Genomic DNA, 20,201 nt, shown 5'->3' on the forward strand with positions numbered 1-20,201 from the left:
TTAAAGAGGCTCGGACCGGACTCCATTTCCCATCTTTCCTCAGGCGCGCTTGTCCCTTCCGCGTTGCCGTAGCCGGGCGTGGGAGAGGGCGGGGAGGGGAAAATGTTGGAGGAAAGGCTGTGTGTTTACTTCCGGCCAGCCCGAGAGCCGAGGGTGTGTGTGTCGCTCGCTTACTTCGGCTGGTTGGCTGAGGAGACCCGGCGGGCTCTGCCTTTAGGGGCGGGAACCCAGCGGAGCCGCCCGGAGGGGAGGAAAAAAATAAAATAAAATAAAATAACGGCAGTTTCGGACGGCGGCAGCGGCGACGCGGAGGAGGAGGAGGAGGAGGAGAGCGGGAGTCAGGCGGGACAAGGTCCGCGTTGGGACCGGCACCCATGAGTCACCTCCGAGGCCATTGCGGACGGTGAAGCGAGTTCCTCAGGCAGGCAGGCAGGCAGGCAGGCAAGGACGTAGCCGGACCCGCCGCCTGCTCGCTCGCTCGCTCGCTCGCCCGGCCGGCCCAGCACCGCAGCGGCGCCTTGCAGGAGGCGGCGTCATGGACTGGCTCATGGGGTGAGTAGCGCCGAGTGGCTTTTTAGGGCAGAGGTGATTCTGCTCCCGGTTCTCCTCTTCCTCCTCCTCCTCCTCCTCCTCCTCCTCCAGGGATGCCCCTGTTCGCCCTCTCCTCTTCCTGCCGTGGACTTGGGTGTTGGGGAAGACGCCGGGTCAGTTAGGCGCGCAGAAAGTTGAAAGTTGTTCTTTCGAGTCGTGTGTGTGGCAGAAGCCTTCTTTCCCCTTCGCCTGCTTTAACTCTTTCTCCCGTCTCACCTCTCCGTTTGAAATCGCGGTGGCTTGAACAATGGGAAGGGGATGAAATTTTGTTACGCGAATGTAGTTGCACGGAATTGAAAGTCCAGAAACAACAGTGAAAGTTTTTTTTTTTTAACCGGGGTTAACAATTGTTCACTTGGATCAGGGGTCTTCAAACTTGGCCCTTTTATGACTTGTGGACTTCAACTCCCAGAATTCCTCAGCCAGCTTTGCTGGCTGAGGAATTCTGGGAGTTGAAGTCCACAAGTCATAAAAGGGCCAAGTTTGAAGACCCCTGACTTGGATGAACTTCTGAGTTTGGGGATTCTTTCTCTTTGGGGTGCATCCTTTACATAGCAGTTAAGCCTTTTGAATTTGTAAAGAAATACAAGCAGGGGACGTGCTCTATTCCTGGGGAACGTGTGTGTGTGTGTGTGTGTGTGTGTGTTGGGGGCGGGGAGGTAGCACAAGTGTGGTTATCATAAGACACTTTGACCATGACCTGGCAGCCAATTTCTAGGAGGGAATTGCCAGCGGTGAGAAGATTGGCAAAAGACACAAAAGGGTGTGGTGTGAGTGAAATGCACAGTGCTTACTTTAATCTGAGTAATAAATGGCTTCCAGCAGTGGCTAGTGTATTTGAAGTTTTCTGAGCAGTGAAAAAGACATTTGATCAGGTATCATTAACCTACCATTTTCTAAATTAAAACTACAGAGCGTTACAACAGTTGTTTGGGATCCTGTGTTGCTGGAGAACAAGGAGTCCAAAACAAGTAGTAATACCTAGTTGAGACTGAAATGTGCTGTAATAACAACAGTTTTTAAGAAATAGATATAATCACATGGAAAGAGTAGAAAAGGAAACCTTTTTTAAAAAATTAATGGAGTAATATATTTCAACCTGTCAGCTGTCCAGAATATTCTTGTTAAAATTGGGTTATTAGAAGGAATTTTAATATACACGTATTGCCTCAACCTATTGATATTGTAATAATTTGGATTTAGAGAATATCAGTCTCATTTCTGTCAAATTTAGGTTTCTGTCTTTTCTGTTGCACTTTATACCAGTTTAAATGTGTTTGTATGTTAAAATGTTTGTTGTATGTTGAAAGGTTGAAGAGGAAGACCTTGACAGGTTAAAACCAAACATTGCCCAATGAAAAGAAAAGCTCAGTGTATTGGGATTGTAATAGTCTAATTACACAGAAGACAAAAAGTAGACAGTAACATCCTATTACTTTAGAGTTGATCTTCTCTGGTGATGGTATGCTGGCTTGACTAAGTGCCTCTGTTTACAGTAATTGTATGTACATTCTTGATTTCTATGATTTATAAATATTAGTGTTTCCAAATGCATATACTACTGTAGGTAAGATGTTCTTCAAAAGGTCTTTAGATTTATTCAGCAGTTTGATTCTGTGCTATTCATCATGGCTTGAAAAAATTACAAGATTTCTGCAATTCTAGGTTTAACTAGGAAAAAAGCATTCTTGCATGTTATAGTAAGTTGAAAAAAGTACTATCCTGTTATATGGGAAATTGGCTGTTGATCAGTTGAGTTGATGCACATATATTTAACAGAAACTGATTGGATACTATGGTATTGAAAGGCTGGCAGCACCAATATTTTCTAGTTGTACTCAATTAGTCAAATTTATCCTTATGTTGTTAAAACTATTGTCTCCTTAGATGCATGAGCATTTTGTGATCTTGAAGCCTGTTTAAATGTATTTCTCTCGTAACTCAAGAGTATTTGATTTTTGCTGATAGTACATGATACATTTTAATATTTACTTCTATTGCTTATCTTATTTCTGCTTACTATGATTTCTGCTTGGGTTGTTTTGGTTTTGAAGGAGAAGAATAGAAGTTATATATACTTTTTAAACAACATATGATTTCTTAAAGGAAACAAGTTACGGGAACAAATCCTTTCTGCAATGTTAAATTTAGTTATCTTTTTCAAGAGAGAGGAAACTTGTGAAATTTCTGATTTTCCTGTAATGCTGTTGTATGTTAATATCTTGTAGGATGCATTTTCACTGGAACATATTGGTGTTAACTTTCAGAAGCATTTATCTTATAGCTGACTTAGTACTTCTTTCTGTCAATCCTAAATATAATATAATATATTGGAATGTTTTATATTTTTATTTCATAATGCTATGATAGTATTAAGCTTGTCGATCGGAAGGTCGGCAGTTTGGCAGGTCGAATCCCGAGTGCCACATAACAGAGTGAGCGCCTGTTACTCATTCCAGCTTCTGCCAACCTAGCAGTTCGAAAGCATGTAAAAATGCAAGTAGAAAAATAGGGACCACTACGGTGGGAAGGTAACAGCGTTCCGTGTGCCTTTGGCGTCTAGTCATGCCGGCCACATGACCACGGAGACGTCCTCGGACAAGTGCTGGCTCTTCGGCTTTGAAAGGGAGATGAGCACCGGCCCGTAGAGTCGGAAACGACTAGCACGCATGTGCAGGGGAACCTTTACCTTTTACCTTTTTAACAAGAATAGATTAAATTTATAACCAGGAATACTTGTTTCTTATTTTGGGTTTTCAGTATTCCAAGTTGATCTAAGTCAGACATGTCAAACGTATTGGGACAGTTTTGCCATTGCCGGCAATGGGGTGGCTGTGGCTTCTGGATGACGCGTCCGGCCCATGGACCGGTAGTTTGACACCCCTGTCCTAAGTCCTTCTAGGAACTCTATGCCTTTTGAATTTGTGTTGAAACTCTGGAACCCAGATATCTAATTTTCAGATTTAATGCTTTTAGACTTTATAAGTATAATTAAAAATATCTCCTTCCTTCTCTTGACTTGAACTTTTTGTGCCTTTCTTCTTTAGCAGTAAGCATAAAATTTAAAATAGTAATAGGAATGGAATGTGCATAGGAGAGAATGAGAGGAAGTTTTCAAACATTTGTGATAGTGCTTCCAATCTCTTAATAATTAGGGTGTACTCTACATAAAATCTAAGAAGGAGAAAACCAAAGCTTAATGACATATAGCCGGTGTATTTTGCATTATTCAGAAATATTTTGCTTCAATTATATATACCTCTTAAAAAGAAATAATTAATTAATGAATAATATAATAATAACTAAGCCATAGCTCCCATAAGGTCCTTTGAGGATATGAGCTATTGAAAGTATCATAATATGACAATCAGGATTTCTTCTAATTATACAAGATAAATATCCTATACATTGCTGCTGAACAGTTCCATATTGAGATGATTGACTATATGGGCAAATCCAATTGCAACAACTGTAGTACACTGTGCAGTAAATCTCGCCTTTTAAACCATAGGAACTTTTAACGTGGCTACTGTGCATCCCCTTCATGGATTACTGCCTTGTCGTGGCGAAGGGGCTTGCGTAATTCAATGAAGCTATGAGCTATGCCGTGCAGGGCCACCCAAGACGGACAGGTCATAGCTGAGAGTTCTGACAAAACGTGATCCACTGGAGAAGGAAATGGCAACCCACTCCAGTATCTTTGCCATGAAAACCCTATGGACAGTACCAAAAGGCAAAACGATATGACGCTGGAAGATGAGCCCCTCAGGTCGGAAGGCGTCCAATATGCTACTGGGGAAGAGCAGAGGGCTAGTACTAGTAGCGCCAGAAAGAATGAAGCGACTGGGCCAAAGCCGAAAGGACGCTCAGCTGTGGATGTGTCTGGTGGTGAAAGGAAAGTCCGATGCTGTAAAGATTTTTTCTCCATAGGAACCTGGAATGTAAGATCCATGAATCAAGGAAAGCTGGACGTGGTCAAACAAGAGATGACAAGACTGAACATCGACATCTTAGGTATCAGCGAACTAAAATGGACAGGAATGGGTGAATTTAATTCAGATGACCACCAGGTATACTACTGCGGGCAAGAATCCCTCAGAAGAAATGGAGTAGCCTTCATAGTCAATAAAAGAGTAGGAAAATCAATACTGGGATACAATCCTCAAAATGACAGAATGATCTCAGTTCGAATCCAAGGCAAACCATTCAATATCACAGTAGTCCAAGTCTATGCCCCAACCACCAGTGCTGAAGAGGATGAAATTGACCGGTTCTATGAAGCCCTACAGCACCTTATAGAACTAACACCAAAAAATGATGTCTTTATCATCATGGGGGATTGGAATGCTAAAGTAGGAAGCCAAAAGATAACCGGAATAACAGGCAAGTTTGGCCTTGGAGTACAAAATGAAGCAGGGCACAGGCTGATAGAATTTTGTCAAGAGAATACGATGGTCATAGCAAACACTCTTTTCCAACAACCCAAGAGACGGCTCTACACATGGACATCACCAGACGGTCATCACAGAAATCAGATTGACTATATGCTCTGCAGCCAAAGATGGAGAAGCTCTATACAGTCGGTAAAAACAAGACCAGGAGCTGACTGTGGCTCAGACCATGAGCTTCTCCTTGCACAGTTTAAGCTTAAACTGAAGAAAGTAGGGAAAAGCACTAGGCCACTCAGGTATGAATTAAATCATATCCCTGTTGAATATACAGTAGAGGTGACAAATAGATTTAAGGAATTAGATCTGATAGACAGAGTGCCTGAAGAACTATGGACAGAGGTTCGCGACATTGTACAACAGGTAGCAACCAAAACCATCCCAAAGAAAAAGAAATGCAAGAAAGCAAAATGGCTGTCTGAGGAAGCTTTGCAAATAGCTAAGGAAAGGAGAGAAGCGAAAGGCAAGGGAGAAAAACATAGATATGCCCAATTGAATGCAGAATTCCAGAGAATAGCTAGAAGAGATAAGAATGCCTTCTAAAATGAACAGTGCAAAGAAATAGAAGAAAACAATAGAATAGGGAGGACCAGAGATCTTTTCAAGAAAATTGGAGAGATGAAGGGAACGTTTAATGCAAAAATGGGCATGATAAAGGACCAAAATGGCAGGGACCTAACAGAGGCAGAAGAGATTAAGAAGAGGTGGCAAAATTACACAGAAGAACTATACAAGAATGAGCTTAATGTCCCTGATAATCACAATGAGGTGGTCACTGACCTCGAGCCAGACATCCTAGAATGTGAAGTGAAGTGGGCCTTAGAAAAGCTGAGCAACAACAAAGCTAGTGGAGGTGACAGTATTCCAGCTGAGCTATTCAAAATCTTAAAAGACAGTGCAGTAAAAGTGCTACACTCAATTTGCCAGCAAATTTGGAAAACTCAACAGTGGCCACAGGATTGGAAAAGATCAGTTTACATTCCAATTCCAAAGAAAGGCAGTGCCAAAGAATGTTCAAACTATCGCACCATTGCACTCATTTCTCATGCTAGTAAAGTCATGCTTAAAATCCTACAAGCTAGACTTCAGCAGTATGTGGATCGAGAACTACCAGAAGTACAGGCAGGATTTCGAAGAGGCAGAGGAACTAGAGATCAAATTGCCAACATACGCTGGATCATGGAGAAAGCTAGGGAGTTCCAGAAAAACATCTACTTCTGCTTCATTGACTATGCTAAAGCCTTTGATTGTGTGGATCATAACAAACTGTGGCAAGTTCTTAAAGAGATGGGAGTACCAGAGCATCTTATTTGTCTCTTGAGAAACCTATATGCGGGCCAAGAAGCAACAGTGAGAACTGGACACGGAACCACTGATTGGTTCAAAATTGGGAAAGGAGTCCGGCAAGGCTGTATACTGTCGCCCTGCCTATTTAACTTATATGCAGAGCACATCATGAGAAAGGCAGGGCTAGATGAATCAAAAGTTGGAATTAAGATTGCCGGAAGAAATATCAACAACCTAAGATACGCAGATGATACCACTCTAATGGCAGAAAGTGAAGAAGAACTAAAGAGCCTCTTGTTGCGGGTGAAGAAGGAGAGTGCAAAACTTGGGTTGAAACTTAACATTAAGAAAACCAAGATCATGGCATCTGGCCCTCTCAATTCCTGGCAAATAGATGGGGAAGAAATGGAGGTAGTGACAGATTTTATTTTCCTGGGCTCCAAGATCACTGCAGATGGGGACTGTAGCCAAGAAATTAAAAGACGCTTGCTCCTGGGGAGGAAAGCCATGACAAATCTAGACAGCACACTAAAAAGCAGAGACATCACCCTGTCAACAAAAGTGCGTATAGTCAAGGCTATGGTCTTCCCAGTTGCAATGTATGGCAGTGAAAGTTGGACCATAAGAAAGGCTGAGCGCCAAAGAATTGAGGCCTTTGAACTATGGTGCTGGAGAAGACTCCTGCGAGTCCCTTGGACTGCAAGGCGATCAAACCGGTCAGTCCTAGAGGAGATCAATCCTGACTGCTCTTTAGAAGGCCAGATCCTGAAGCTAAAACTCAAATACTTTGGCCACCTAATGAGAAGGAAGGACTCACTGGAGAAAAGCCTAATGCTGGGAAAGATCGAGGGCAATAAAAGAAGGGGACGACAGAGAATGAGGTGGCTGGATGGAGTCACTGAAGCAGTAGGCGTGAGCTTAAATGGACTCCAGAAGATGGTAGAGGACAGAAAGGCCTGGAGGAATGTTGTCCATAGGGTCGCGATGGGTCGGACACGACTTCGCAGCTAACAACAACAACAACAACAACAACAACACTGTGCATAGAAAATATAATTTGCAGCTTTAATTAATATCCAGAAGTGTATCTGTTCTTCCCTTCATTTTGATACAATTTTTTGAAAGTTTTTTGTATTTTTTGCAAAAAAAAAAAGATTTCTCTGAAAGGTAGCTAGTTTGTTGCTGTTTTAATTGTATACGGTAGTCATAAATATGCCTACCAGGAAACAATTGTAAAAGAACACAACTGCTAAATAAACCTGTGCTTCTGAATATGACAAATGTATGATTATACCATTATAGGAACTGCTGCAGTGTAACAGAAGCAAGTCTCATTTTTGAGATATTTTAAATACAATTAGCCTAAGAGCTTGGGTTATCAGTCCTCTGGGACAGATTTGGGGGTGCCTGAGGTAGTGACTTAATGGAAAGGAAGAATTGATCTGCCAGTAGTATCCTTTCCAACAACAAACAGTACAACCATAACATTTGGATTATATTAGTTCATTTAGACAGTCCCAAAGGCAGTTGTTAGGAAATAGGCCCATTTCTAGATTAACATTGCCATTCTGTGAATGTTTATCTAGCATCCTTTTTTAGCAGTTATTAGCAACATAGTTTAAGAAACCTTCACACAAAGCACAAAAATAGCAGCTAGGTTTAAGAGGCATATTTTTAGACACTGTTTAGTTACCAAGGCTACTAGTTATTGATAAACTCTGTTCATTAATTTCTTTCATCTGGAACCTTTAACATACCTTAATGACAGCAAATTTTCATATACTAATTAACTACAAAATACTTTTTGTCTGACCTGAGTATATTATTAATCTGTAGCATGTTCAGTTAGTCTAAGAATTTTTTTGAAGAACTGTATATCACAAATAAATTGTTTTAATATAAGTTGATATCTCTTTGACAGTAGCAAATTAACCAACAGTTGATATTAAAGGATGTTCTGGATTCTTTTTTGCTTTTGATTTTAATCAGACATTCATTTCAAAAAAAGAAAAGTAAATCTTGGGATCGTATGCAAATTGAACAACTAGTATGTTACAATTCGTAATGCAAATATTAAAATCCATTGCCATATTGTCTTGCAGTATTGCTATTATCATTGCTGTACTTCAGTTATGCTATGCTCTGCTATAGTTGGGGTGAAATTGCTTGCAGGAGGTGCAGACTTCCTTTTTCATCCTACAACTTAATGGATTCTCAAGTACATTTTTAAAGGGTTTTAGGATCTAAATGGAGAATAGACAATCCTTCACCAGCTTTGTCAGTAAAAACTGCTTTAATGGAATTGAACACTTAGCTTGTACTATATGTATGAATGCCATCATTTAAAAATAGTGCATAGTTAACTAATGAAATTTGATTTGTTTCATTCATATTTAATTAAGTTCTTCATTTTTTCCTTTAAAAAAAAACGTTTTTTAAGATAAACAGAGAGATGACTTGGAGTCCTAAAACAGGTTTTCCATTCACGCTTATATTGAATTTTATAGCACTGTTCTGTCTGTTCTTGAACAGTCTGATATTTCTTGAATTGTTCATCAGACTGTGAATAATTTACAGCTGCTGCTTCTTTACACCACTTTGTTCTAAGATAGTCATTTATCTTTAGCATTTTTTCTAGTTCTAAATATGCTTCTGGGCATCAATTTCCAGCAAGAGCAGGGAAGCAACATGTAATCCTATGTCTTGAAATGAATTTCTTTAGTTATATTTCACATAATTTTCAAGTAATAGAAACAAGTTCAGGCAATAAAAATAAGAGTAGAACTCACCACATAAATTTCCATTTTGTAAGTTGCAGTGTGCGTTATGCAAAGAGCCAGTCATTACCTCTAATGAGGAAGCTTTTAGCATGTGGAATATAGCAACCCTTTCTTGTTTACCTCTCATGGAATTGTGGGTTTTGTTTTTCTGGGTCACTAGCTTGTCCTCAAAGTAATATGCTTAATGACATTGATCATCCCAAATCAATCTACTGCAGGATGAAGACCCCCTCATTGAAGGTTGTGGATCATAATCTACTACTGCGGTCCAATAACTATATATACATACACATGTGTATATAGGTAGATAAAGAGGAAGATGTTTATGGGCTATAGGGAGAAATGATGGAATTGTAAATTATACTGTAATTGCTAAATGCACCTACAAACACTCTTACTCTTAAATACTTCACAGTATTTAAACTTTCCTCCTTGATGACACCAGATCTTCTACACTTACTTATTTCTGCTGAAAATCTTAAAACCAGCTAGATTTTTGCTAGCATCTTGTTGAACCATCTAGAGCACGGGTGTCAAACTTGCCGCGTCACATGCCATGTCGCGATGTATTGAGACTTGTTTTGTATTGCCGGAGCTGAATTGGGCGCGGCCTCTGTATGATGCAACTGATCCGCAGACCAGCAGTTTGACACCCTTGATCTAGAGTACTTACAGATTTTCTTTGCGAGGGACAGAAATAAGTCAAGTCTTAGTCCTTTAGCTATAAGCAGTGGGAAAGCCATTATAATGCCTTTCATAATTCTTGTTTATTCTTCTGGAACTACATAGTTCCTTTCTTTGCTCTTCATACATAGCTTTTGATTGATACCATTTCCTGCTCCCTAGCCTTGTTCATGAATAGGCCCTTATAAAGAAGCAGGCTATAGCTCATGTGGAAGATTCCTTGGCTCAGAAGAACTGGTTGTCTGTAAGAGATATTGCCTGTTTCTCTCATGGTAGGGCAGCTGTTTCCAGTATGGTTTGTCTCTTCAGTCCATGATCAATCTTCCTTCGCATTCTCTTTGATTCTCATATCTCGGATTTTTCACAATTTGAATGACTGTAAAACACTTCTTTAAAAACACGTTTATAGTTTGGGGTTGGTTGAAAACTTCCTTGTTAATCTATTGACATTTTTTCTTTGATTGGTACAATTTCCGGTCCATTATTTCAGATGGGTACATTCTGAAACTGCATGGGGTTATTGATTGATTGCTAGATTATACTTCTACCTTGCTTTAATCAGATGATTCTTAATGGCTTATAGGCTGTATAAACAAAAGTTAAAGCCTCCTTGGTGAAGTTAAAGCCAGTCAAGAACAATCATAACAAGGGTAACAATAACATCAGCCTCCACATAAGGGAACAAAAAGATAAAAGAATAACACAGGAAACAAAAAGTGAGTTGGCATCAGGTATAGAATCAAGAAAAGGCCCTCCAAAAGAACTTGTTTTTTAACAGCTTCCTGACAAAGAATACTGTGAATTTATTTTAGAAGAGGTAACCTTTCTATAGCTATGGGCTATGTTTTGTGGTATTCTTGTAGTAACTGATTCCAGTAGGTGGGGCAGTGACATGAGAACATATAGATTGGTGAGGCAGGAAAGTGAGAGAATTTTTACCTACACTGTTTTGTTCTTTTAGAGTTGCTCCATCTGGTTTTATGGCTGCATTGGATGTGAGAGTATTCAGGTGTGCCAGTTAACTAAAGAATTTGACTGTGTTCCAGAATAGTAAAAAATACTACACATTTATATTCAACTATATTGTTAGGAAAAAAAACAATATATGCAATATTACAGCCTCCATATTGTTTTTTCATCATCACCCTTTTAGCCATTGTCTATCCACTGCAGGATGAAGGCCTCTTCCGCACGTAGAATATTTTTCCCAGATGTGCATTTTCTCTGCTGTGTGTAGAAGTGTTCATATAGTTGGTAAAGGTTAATATTAGTAGAAACAAACATTGTGCCAAGTTTAACTGGAAGGTTAAATGTTAATTCTTCTGCTGACTTTCAGCAATGTGGTCATAAATTGCAGGAAATCATTGGTAGTACTTGACTTATAACCAAAATTTGGACTGTAATTTTCATGGTAAGTTTTTTGTGACAGAAAGTAACAGAAAATCATAGGAAATTGTGATCATGTGACTGCACCACGCTGCAAACTAATTGTAAATGCAAGACATTTGCCAAGCACCAGAATTTCAGTCATGTAACTGTGAGGGCGGGATGATGGACATAAATTCTCATTTATATTATAACTAGTTTTTATGAAAGATGTTATTAATTTGAACCATTGTTAAGTGAACAGTTGTAAGTCGAGGACTACCTTTACAAATTGTAGGCTATCTTCTTCTGATTTACCCACTTGGGTTAGTTTAAAATGTATTTTGTATATGTGCACTTATTGGTGTATGTTTTTTGTCTTTGGTAAAATAATCGATATGAGACTTTCTGGATACAATGGAGATAAACCTATTGTGGCCGTCAAAAAATGTATGTGGAACAGCATGTATAGGATGTGTACACTTCATTCTGTATATTTTTAACACAAAGTGTTGTGTATTGTGATGTCATAGTCACTAGAGATTTCATATTAATGTCCTTTAGATTTCATTATAAGCAAGGAGGTTTTCAGATTCAATGCACTTAAAATATTGAACAAAACAATACTAGAGATCTAATTCATATTCTAGGTATAATAATTACATTGGGCAACAAAAATTTTGTTTCCTGAAGACTTTTGGGTGTGTCTTACAGATTTTTGGCTACTAATCATACAAATATCTTGTAATTTAATATTCAGGGTACCATTTTCAGGGTACCCTGTGAACCGCCCTGAGTCCCACCAAGGAGAAGGGCGGTATATAAATCAAATAAACTATAACTAAACTATTTTATGGAAATCTTCTATTTTTACACAATGGCAGCATAAACCCTTCAGTTTCTGTTGGCTGTCTGTATGCATGAAGGAAACCTATGAAGGAACTGTTGTTGAAGCACATCCAGTAACCAAGTACAACTGGAATAACTCTGGAGATCTAAAAGTAGTGGCTCTGCTGCCTGGAATGCAGCTCAGATATGCCAAGTACTGTTGTTTCATATGCGAATAGGACAGCTGTGCAAGAGTGTCACATTACATTAAAAAGAAATGTCCACTCCAAAATAATTTGGTTCCAGACAGAAAAGCATGGCACAGGAACCTCTCGTTGACCCAACAGAGATATTTTTGCCCCTGCTTCACATAAAACCCGGACTGATGAAAATTTTTGTGGAAGCGATGAACAAGGAAGGTAAAGGTTTTTATTATTTGAGACAGATCTTTCCGAAGATAACTGATGCCAAGTTTAAGGAAGGCATTTTAGTTGGTCCACAGATCAGATACGTCATCAACGGTGAACAATTCCAAGATCTGTTAGTGGGGCCATAGAAAATCACCTGGAAAGCATTCAAGAATGTCATTGAGAATTTTCTTAGCAATTAGAGAGCATCAAACTACATTCAGCTGGTTGACAAATATCTTACAGTATAAAAGACCATAAAGTGCAGCATGTCACTGAAGATTCCTTTTTTTTTGCATTCATACTTTGGCTTAATTCTTTCAAATCTAGGTGTTTTCAGTGATGAATATGGTGAAAGGCTTCACCAGGACATTGCCACAATGGATAAACAGAATCAGGGCAACTGCAATCAATCAATGCTGGCTGACTCTTATTTGACACTGTAGTCGTGAGGTGCATTGGATTCTTAAATACAAATGAAAATCAGCAACAAAACACTTTTAGCTCTGTTAAACTCACGCAGCATGTCATTAAAATTGTCATGCATATTTCTCAAAGTTCTTATGTGATACAGTCATTCTGAAATTGTATTTGCGTTCAGTTTGAAGGGGTCTATCATAATCACCAAAAAATTGTTCAGGGAGCCAAACTTTTGGAAGAAAAATTGTTATCCTGTGTTATTATTTGTGTCATTCTTGAATCTAATGGACTCTGGCAGTATTTTTTTTTTAGACTCTTAGACTAAGATGGCTCTCCTCCAACAATGTCTTTCCTGAATGTAGCATGACTTTGTACAAATAAAACTTGGATTTGCTCTCTTCCTTCCTCTCACATTTATATTTGTTCTATTTTGTGCTTTATCAATTGGTATATTGAATTGTTAGATCACTTCTACCACACGACGCATGCCCAAGATGGAGGACGCGCTCGGCTGAGCTCCGCGAGCTCCAGCTGATAGGCGTCCCCTGGGAGCCCCTCACAAGCCTTTACGGCTTGCTGAGATGGGATTGGGGTTTGCCGAGGGGCAATGCGGCAACGCGGAGGCTGATGAAGCCAGCAGCGGTCTTTTTGGATCTGTGCTGTTTGAGCGACCGGCTGCTGGCTGCTGGCCCTGCTACCTACCGGCTGCTTCCTCCCGCCGTTTCTCACTCTCTCCGGAGCGTTCGGGCTGCTCATGGCTGGCGTGGCGCTCCCTGCTGCTTTCGGGCCGTCCGGGCCACTTTGGTTGTTCTCGGGCCGGCTCGGGCTGATGAGGAGGACGCCCGTCGGTGAGGAGTGTGCCCGTGAGGCCCGTTGGGCTGTCCGGTCGGCGGCGGTGATGATGGCGGCGGCGGCGTGGGCGTCGGCCTTGGCGCGGGTAGCAGCCTGCGCGACGATTTTTTGGGCCGCGCTCGGCGGTGATGGCGATGGCGGCGGCGGCCCGGGTTTGGCGGCGACGGTGACGACGATATGCTCCGGACGCTCGGGAACTCACCAGCTGGCTTTAGGGCCATTTTTGTCTGTACCGGCGTTCCTGAGACTGTTGCCCCGTCTGCGGGGGCCGGCTGCTGACTCTGGTGCCTTTGGGCTTTTGATCTTTTCACCGGCGGCGGGACTTCCATGTGGCCCCAAGCCGCCTTGGCCCGCTTTGGTGGTGGTGTCGCCCTCGGGCCGTTTTGGCGGTGGAGAGGGCGACTATTATTACTTACCTTGGCGACGATGGTTGACCTATACCCTTGCTTCAGGCCGCCTCTTATGGCGACGGTGTCTTCGGACCGCTTGGGTGGCGAAGAGGACGACCGGGAGTTATCTTACCGGAGCAAGGACGACATGGGGCTCCTGCATTGTGTATCATCTTTGGACTGCTCTTGCAGTGACGCCGGTGATTTAGACTATTTTTATTCTGGCCTGCCTACCCTCCTTGCCTTGGACACACTTTTTACCATCTGCCTGCCTATCCTCTCCCCTCTCCCTTTGGACTTTCGACATACCTGGGTATCGGCCACGGTGGGAGAGTGGCTGGACTTCTCCATTTGCAACCTCATAGAGGTGGGAGCTCTATGGGGTTTGCCTACCCAGAGGATACCTGGTCCACCCCCAGGAACGGAGTCTCTACCCGTTGTGAGAGAACGGGCTGCGGCCTCTCTTGGGGGCCACCCAACTGAGTGGCAGTGAAGTTGGGTGGGGATCCAGACTTCTGTCATGTTCAATCCTCCCATGGACAACTCAGGGATGCCTATCCTGGACTGTTTGGACTTTTTATACTTATGCGGCAATATACGAGCACGCGTTTGTACGCCCTCAGGGATGCCCCCCTCTCCTGGGTGCGACCTGCCTCCTTAAACGTTGATAACCTTGATGACGGGCCCGAGTTTTTGGTCTCTGAGAGATGGCTGGGCAGGGGCAGGGGCTGTTCATGTAAATCTAGAAAGCCTCTGATTATTTTTTTATCTAAATTTTTTATAGGGCTAGGGAGCAGGGTGGGAGATACCGGTTGTTTGGCTATGGGGGGTGGCCGATCTACCATGGTTCAGACCAGCCTTGGGTCTGATAGCACGGGGGGAGAACGGGGTGGCGTTGTCGCCGGGGCTCATGAGCGGGTCGTGGGATTATCAATTCCCACGACGGGGAATGGCAGCAGGCGGATAGACAGGGGGCCGTATCGCTACCGGGAGGGCCGTCCCCGCTATTTGCAAGCGGTGAGGCGCTCCGACCCTCTGCTTCTCCCCCGAGATCCCGGGAGCGAGGATGTGCAGCCTCCTGAGCTCCGGCTGGTGTACCTGAATGCCAGGTCCGTGGTTAATAAAGCTCCCCTCGTTAGGGATTTAGTTGAGGGTGAGCATGCGGACCTGGCTTGCATCATGGAGACTTGGTTGGGCCCAGAGGGTGGGGTCCCTTTGGTTGACCTCTGCCCACCAGGCTTCCGGGTGCTACACCGGCCACGAGCTCATGGTAGGGGTGGGGGAGTGGCGGTTACCATTAGGGAGACCTTATGCCCGCGGGAGGCCACCGTTTCTCAGATAGTCGGGTGTGAGTCTCTCTTTATGAGATTTGGTCCTGGGGCGCAGTTGGGCTTGCTGCTGGTGTACATTTCGCCCAGTCACACAGCGGCAGCCCTGCCCGAGCTGCTCGATATCCTCTCGGGCTTGGTGGTTGAGTTTCCCAAACTTGTAGTTTTGGGAGACTTCAATCTACCATCCCTGGGAGGTTCATCGGAGCTAGCTCGGGAGTTCATGGCTTCCATGGCGGCCATGGACCTGACGCAAGTAATTTCAGAGCCAACTCATGAGGGAGGCCACACCCTTGACCTGATTTTTTTATCTAGACGGTGGTTGGATGATCTAGGTGGGGGCTCTCCATTTATTATGCCCCTGTCATGGACCGATCATCATCTCCTGCGGCTGGTCTTCCGTTTTGCCACCCCCCGCCGTGGGGGCACGGAGCCAATTAGATGGTACCGCCCCAGACGCTTAATGGATCCTGATAGATTCCAAGCGGCGCTGGGGTCCCCACCTGCCTCCACTGCTCACAGCTCGGCGGATGCCTTAGTGGAAGCCTGGGAAAGGGCAGCCACTGAGGCACTTGACCGGGTTGTACCCTTGCGGCCCCTGACCCGGCGCAGATCCCAGCGAGCTCCATGGTTTTCCGCGGAGCTCCGGGAGATGAAGCGTCGGAAACGGGGCCTAGAGAGCTGCTGGAGGTCTAGCCGATCCGAACCCGACCGGTTGCGGTTAAGAACCTACATTAGGTCTTATCTCGCAGCGATGAGGGTGGCGAGGTGCAATTACTTCTCCACCCTCATCGCGTCCGCAGATAATCGCCCGGCCGCCTTGTTTAGGGTGACTCGCTCACTTCTTAATCAGGAGGTGAGGGAGGATCCCTTGCAGGGTCGTGCCGAGGAATTTAGCCAACATCTGTCGGATAAAATCGCTCGGATTCGGACCGGTTTGGACTCCAGCTGGGCAGAGTCAGGCGATCAGGACACGGGCGGTCTTGTCAATGTTACCTGGGAAGAGTTTGATTCTGTGACCCCTGATGAAGTGGACAGGATTATGGGGAGGCTGAGCTCCTCCACATGTTTGTTGGACCCGTGCCCTTCCTGGCTGGTTTATGCAGCTAGAGAGAGGACACGAGGCTGGCTCCAGGCGGTTATATCTGCTTCTTTGAGTGAGGGTTATTTCCCCACCGTCTTGAAGGAGGCGGTGGTGAGACCTCTCCTCAAGAAGCCTGCCTTGGACCCAGCTGTTTTGAACAACTTTCGTCCAGTCTCCAACCTTCGCTTTCTTGCGAAGGTTGTCGAGAGTGTGGTGGCGCATCAGCTCCCTCTGGTCCTGGATGAAGCGGATTATCTGGACCCCTACCAATCGGGTTTCAGGCCCGGGTACAGCACGGAGACGGCATTGGTCGCTCTGGTGAATGATCTCTGGAGGGCTCGGGATAGGGGATATTCCTCTGTCCTAGTCCTATTAGACCTCTCGGCGGCTTTCGATACCATCGACCATGGTATCCTGCTGCGGTGTCTCAGGGGATTGGGAGTGGGAGGCACAGTTCTTCAGTGGTTCTCCTCCTATCTCCTGGGACGCTCGCAGTCGGTGTTGGCAGGGGGGCAGAGATCGGCCCCTAGGTCTCTCGTTTGTGGAGTTCCTCAGGGGTCGGTTCTCTCGCCTCTCCTGTTCAACATCTACATGAAACCGCTGGGTGAGATCATTCGTGGTTTTGGAGTTGGGTATCATCAATATGCTGATGATACCCAACTTTTCTTTTCGACCCCAAACCACCCCAGTGATGCCCTCGCTGTGATGTCCCATTGCCTGGAGGCGGTTCGGGTCTGGATGGGGAGGAACAGACTTCAACTCAACCCTGACAAGACTGAGTGGCTGTACATTCCGGCATCCCGGGACATTCAAAATGTTCCATCTCTTTCTATGGGGGGTGAGTTCTTACCCCCCGTGGATAGGGCTCACAACTTGGGAGTCCTCCTAGATTCACGGCTTACCTTGGAAGATCATATAGTGGCCGTGACTAGGGGGGCTTTCGCCCAGGTTCGCCTGGTGCGCCAGTTGCGGCCCTATCTGAACCGGGATGCCCTGTGTACGGTCACTCATGCGCTCGTGACCTCTCGCCTTGACTACTGTAATGCTCTCTACATGGGGCTTCCCTTGAAGACCACTCGGAGGCTCCAACTGGTACAGAATGCGGCCACGAGAGTTGTCTTGGGAGTTTCCCGGTACTCCCATGTTACACCTTTGCTCCGCGAGCTGCATTGGTTACCAGTTGTCTTTCGGGTGAGGTTCAAGGTTTTGGTTACGATCTTTAAGTCCCTACATGGCATGGGTCCGGGATACCTCAGGGACCACCTGCTGCCGGCGTCAACTCCCCTCCGCCCTGTGCGTTCCCACAGAGAGGGCCTCCTCAGGGTGCCGCCAGTCAAGGAATGCCGACTGGTGGCCCCCAGGGGGAGGGCCTTCTCTGTGGGCGCTCCGGCATTATGGAACCAACTGCCGGTAGAGCTCCGGACGGCATCAGACCTCCGAACTTTCCGTCGTGGCCTGAAGACCCACCTATTTGAAATGGCTGGTCTGGCCTGACGGGGGATTATGGGTTTTAATTTGTTGTTTTAGATTTGTATTACTGTTTTAATTGGGCATGGGTTTAATCTTTTTTAATTTTTGTATTGTCTTTTTATATATGCCCTGTGAACCGCCCTGAGTCCCTACCAAGGAGAAGGGCGGTATACAAATTAAATAAAACTTAAACTTAAACTTAAACTTTTTTCTAATAATATATTGATTGTTAGATCCATGTTAGGTAATGTTAGATAAAATTGGATAACTCAGAAGTTAAGTTGAACAACTGGTGATTCCATGAACATGTTGATAATATTTTCATTATGACAGTACAGAAGTGATTGTCACCATTTAATGAGATGTTAAAAGCCTCATATTCCAATTAATAGCCACGTCTGAATACACTTAGCTTTTCAATATAGGTTAAGATAATGCTATGTTATTCTTCATTTTTTAAAAATAGATATTTTAAACTACTCTTTCTAGAGTCTCAACATCTTTTTTACATTGTGCAACCAAAACTGGATGCAGTATTCCAGGTGTGGCCTTACCAAGGCATTGTAAAGTGGTATTAACACTTCACGTGATGTTGATTTTATCCCTCTGTTAATGCAGCCTAGCATTGTGTTGGCTTTTTTGGCAGTTGCAGCACACTGCTGGCTCATATTGAAGTGATTGTCTACTAGGAATCCGAGATCCCTCTCACAGTTACTACTATTGAGCAAGGTACCACCTATACTATACCTGTGCATTTGATTTTTCCTGCCTAAATGTAGAACCTTACTTTTTTCACCATTGAATTTCATTTTGTTAGATAGCGCCCAGTGTTCGAGTCTGTCCAGATCCTCCTGTATTTTAAGCCTATCTTCTGGAGTATTGGCTATTCCTGCCAGCTTGGTGTCATCTGCAAATTTGATGAGTTCCCCATGTATCCCCTCATCCAAATCGTTGATGAAGATGTTGAAGAGCACTGGGCCCAGAACAGAGCCCTGGGGCACCCCACTACACACTTCCTTCCATGTAGATGCAGTTCCATTGAGGACCACACGCTGAGTACGGCCTGTCAGCTCATGCACGTCAACATGAATCCATCTGGTGGTGATGCTATCTAACCCACATTTTTCTATCTTATCAAGTGATCTACTTTATCAAATGCCTTACTGAAGTCGAAGTAAATTATATCTACAGCATTCCTCTGGTCCACTAATCATGGCGTGGTTTTGTTAAAATAAATAATAAGTTAATACAATGTAAATTAAGAAAATAGTAGCCTGATGAAGTATATTAATGAGATTCTTAATTTGCACACATTATTTTTAAGAAATTCTTAAAGCTCTTTCTGTTACATTATTTTTAAAATCACGTTTATTGTTTATTGAATTATGTATTGTTCTTCTCAAAGCAAGCATTTTCTTTATCCCAAAGGTGATTTTTCAAGAGGTAACTGGACTTTGTTTTTCTTTGAAGACATTTTGCTTCTCATACAAGAAGTTTCTTCAGCTGTGATTGGATGGTGGGGAATGGAAGGATTTATACTCCTTGCTGGTTATTTGCATTCTTTTTAGAGAGTTCATTGAGGCCACTTGGAGGTTTATCTGTGTCCTCAGGGTCACCTGAATAGTGCAAATGGGTGTGGAGCTTTCCTGGAACTGCTGAAAGGACTGTGTTGTAGACTGGACATAGATGATGTCATATCCCTCCCCCCTGTTGAGAGAGGGATGTTCAGTTTTGACACAGATGGCCTCTTTGACCCCACTTTCAAACCAGCGGTCCTCTCTGTCCAAAATGTGGACTTTGCTGTCTTCGAAAGAGTGGCCTTTGTCTTTTAAATGCAGATGGACTGCTGAATCTTGTCCTGATGGGTTTGTTCTCCTATGTTGTGCCATGTGTTTATGAAGTGGTTGTTTTGCCTCAATGTACAGATCTGCACATGTCTTACTGCCTGTGACAACCATGACCTGGATGACTGAGAATCTCCATAGTTGCTAAACATTCCCCTTGTTTTGCAGTTCTTTGCATCTACACATTATCTCCAAACATGTGATTTTATACCAGATACTTTCAGTAAAATAGCTAAAAGTCATGTAATTTTTTTTAGATTAACCAGTTGGTATCTTCTAAACAGCATGTCTCAGACTTGCTTTCTGACCCAAAGCTAATCACATTATGTATAATGTGACATAGTTAGTTGAATTGATTCATTATGGGAATCTTCATAGAATCATAGACATGGAAGGGATCTTGTGGAAATCTAGTTCAAACACT

The 20,201-nt window shown here is 43.5% G+C and overlaps 1 protein-coding gene across 1 annotated transcript in view; it reads left to right on the forward strand.

Annotated features, from left to right (window-relative positions):
* Positions 1-214: 214 nt before the first annotated feature.
* The window catches only part of MOB2 (MOB kinase activator 2), a gene marked incomplete at its 5' end in the record, with an annotated part of 130,129 nt that continues 110,142 nt past the window's right edge, over positions 215-20,201 (forward strand). The window contains one exon of the mRNA XM_081315302.1: positions 215-552. Coding sequence (XP_081171428.1) covers positions 536-552 — 17 coding nt within the window. The remainder of the gene's footprint in view (positions 553-20,201) is intronic.

The sequence above is a fragment of the Vipera berus genome (assembly GCF_964194415.1).
Source record: "Vipera berus genome assembly, chromosome: 1".
NCBI lineage: Eukaryota > Metazoa > Chordata > Lepidosauria > Squamata > Viperidae > Vipera > Vipera berus.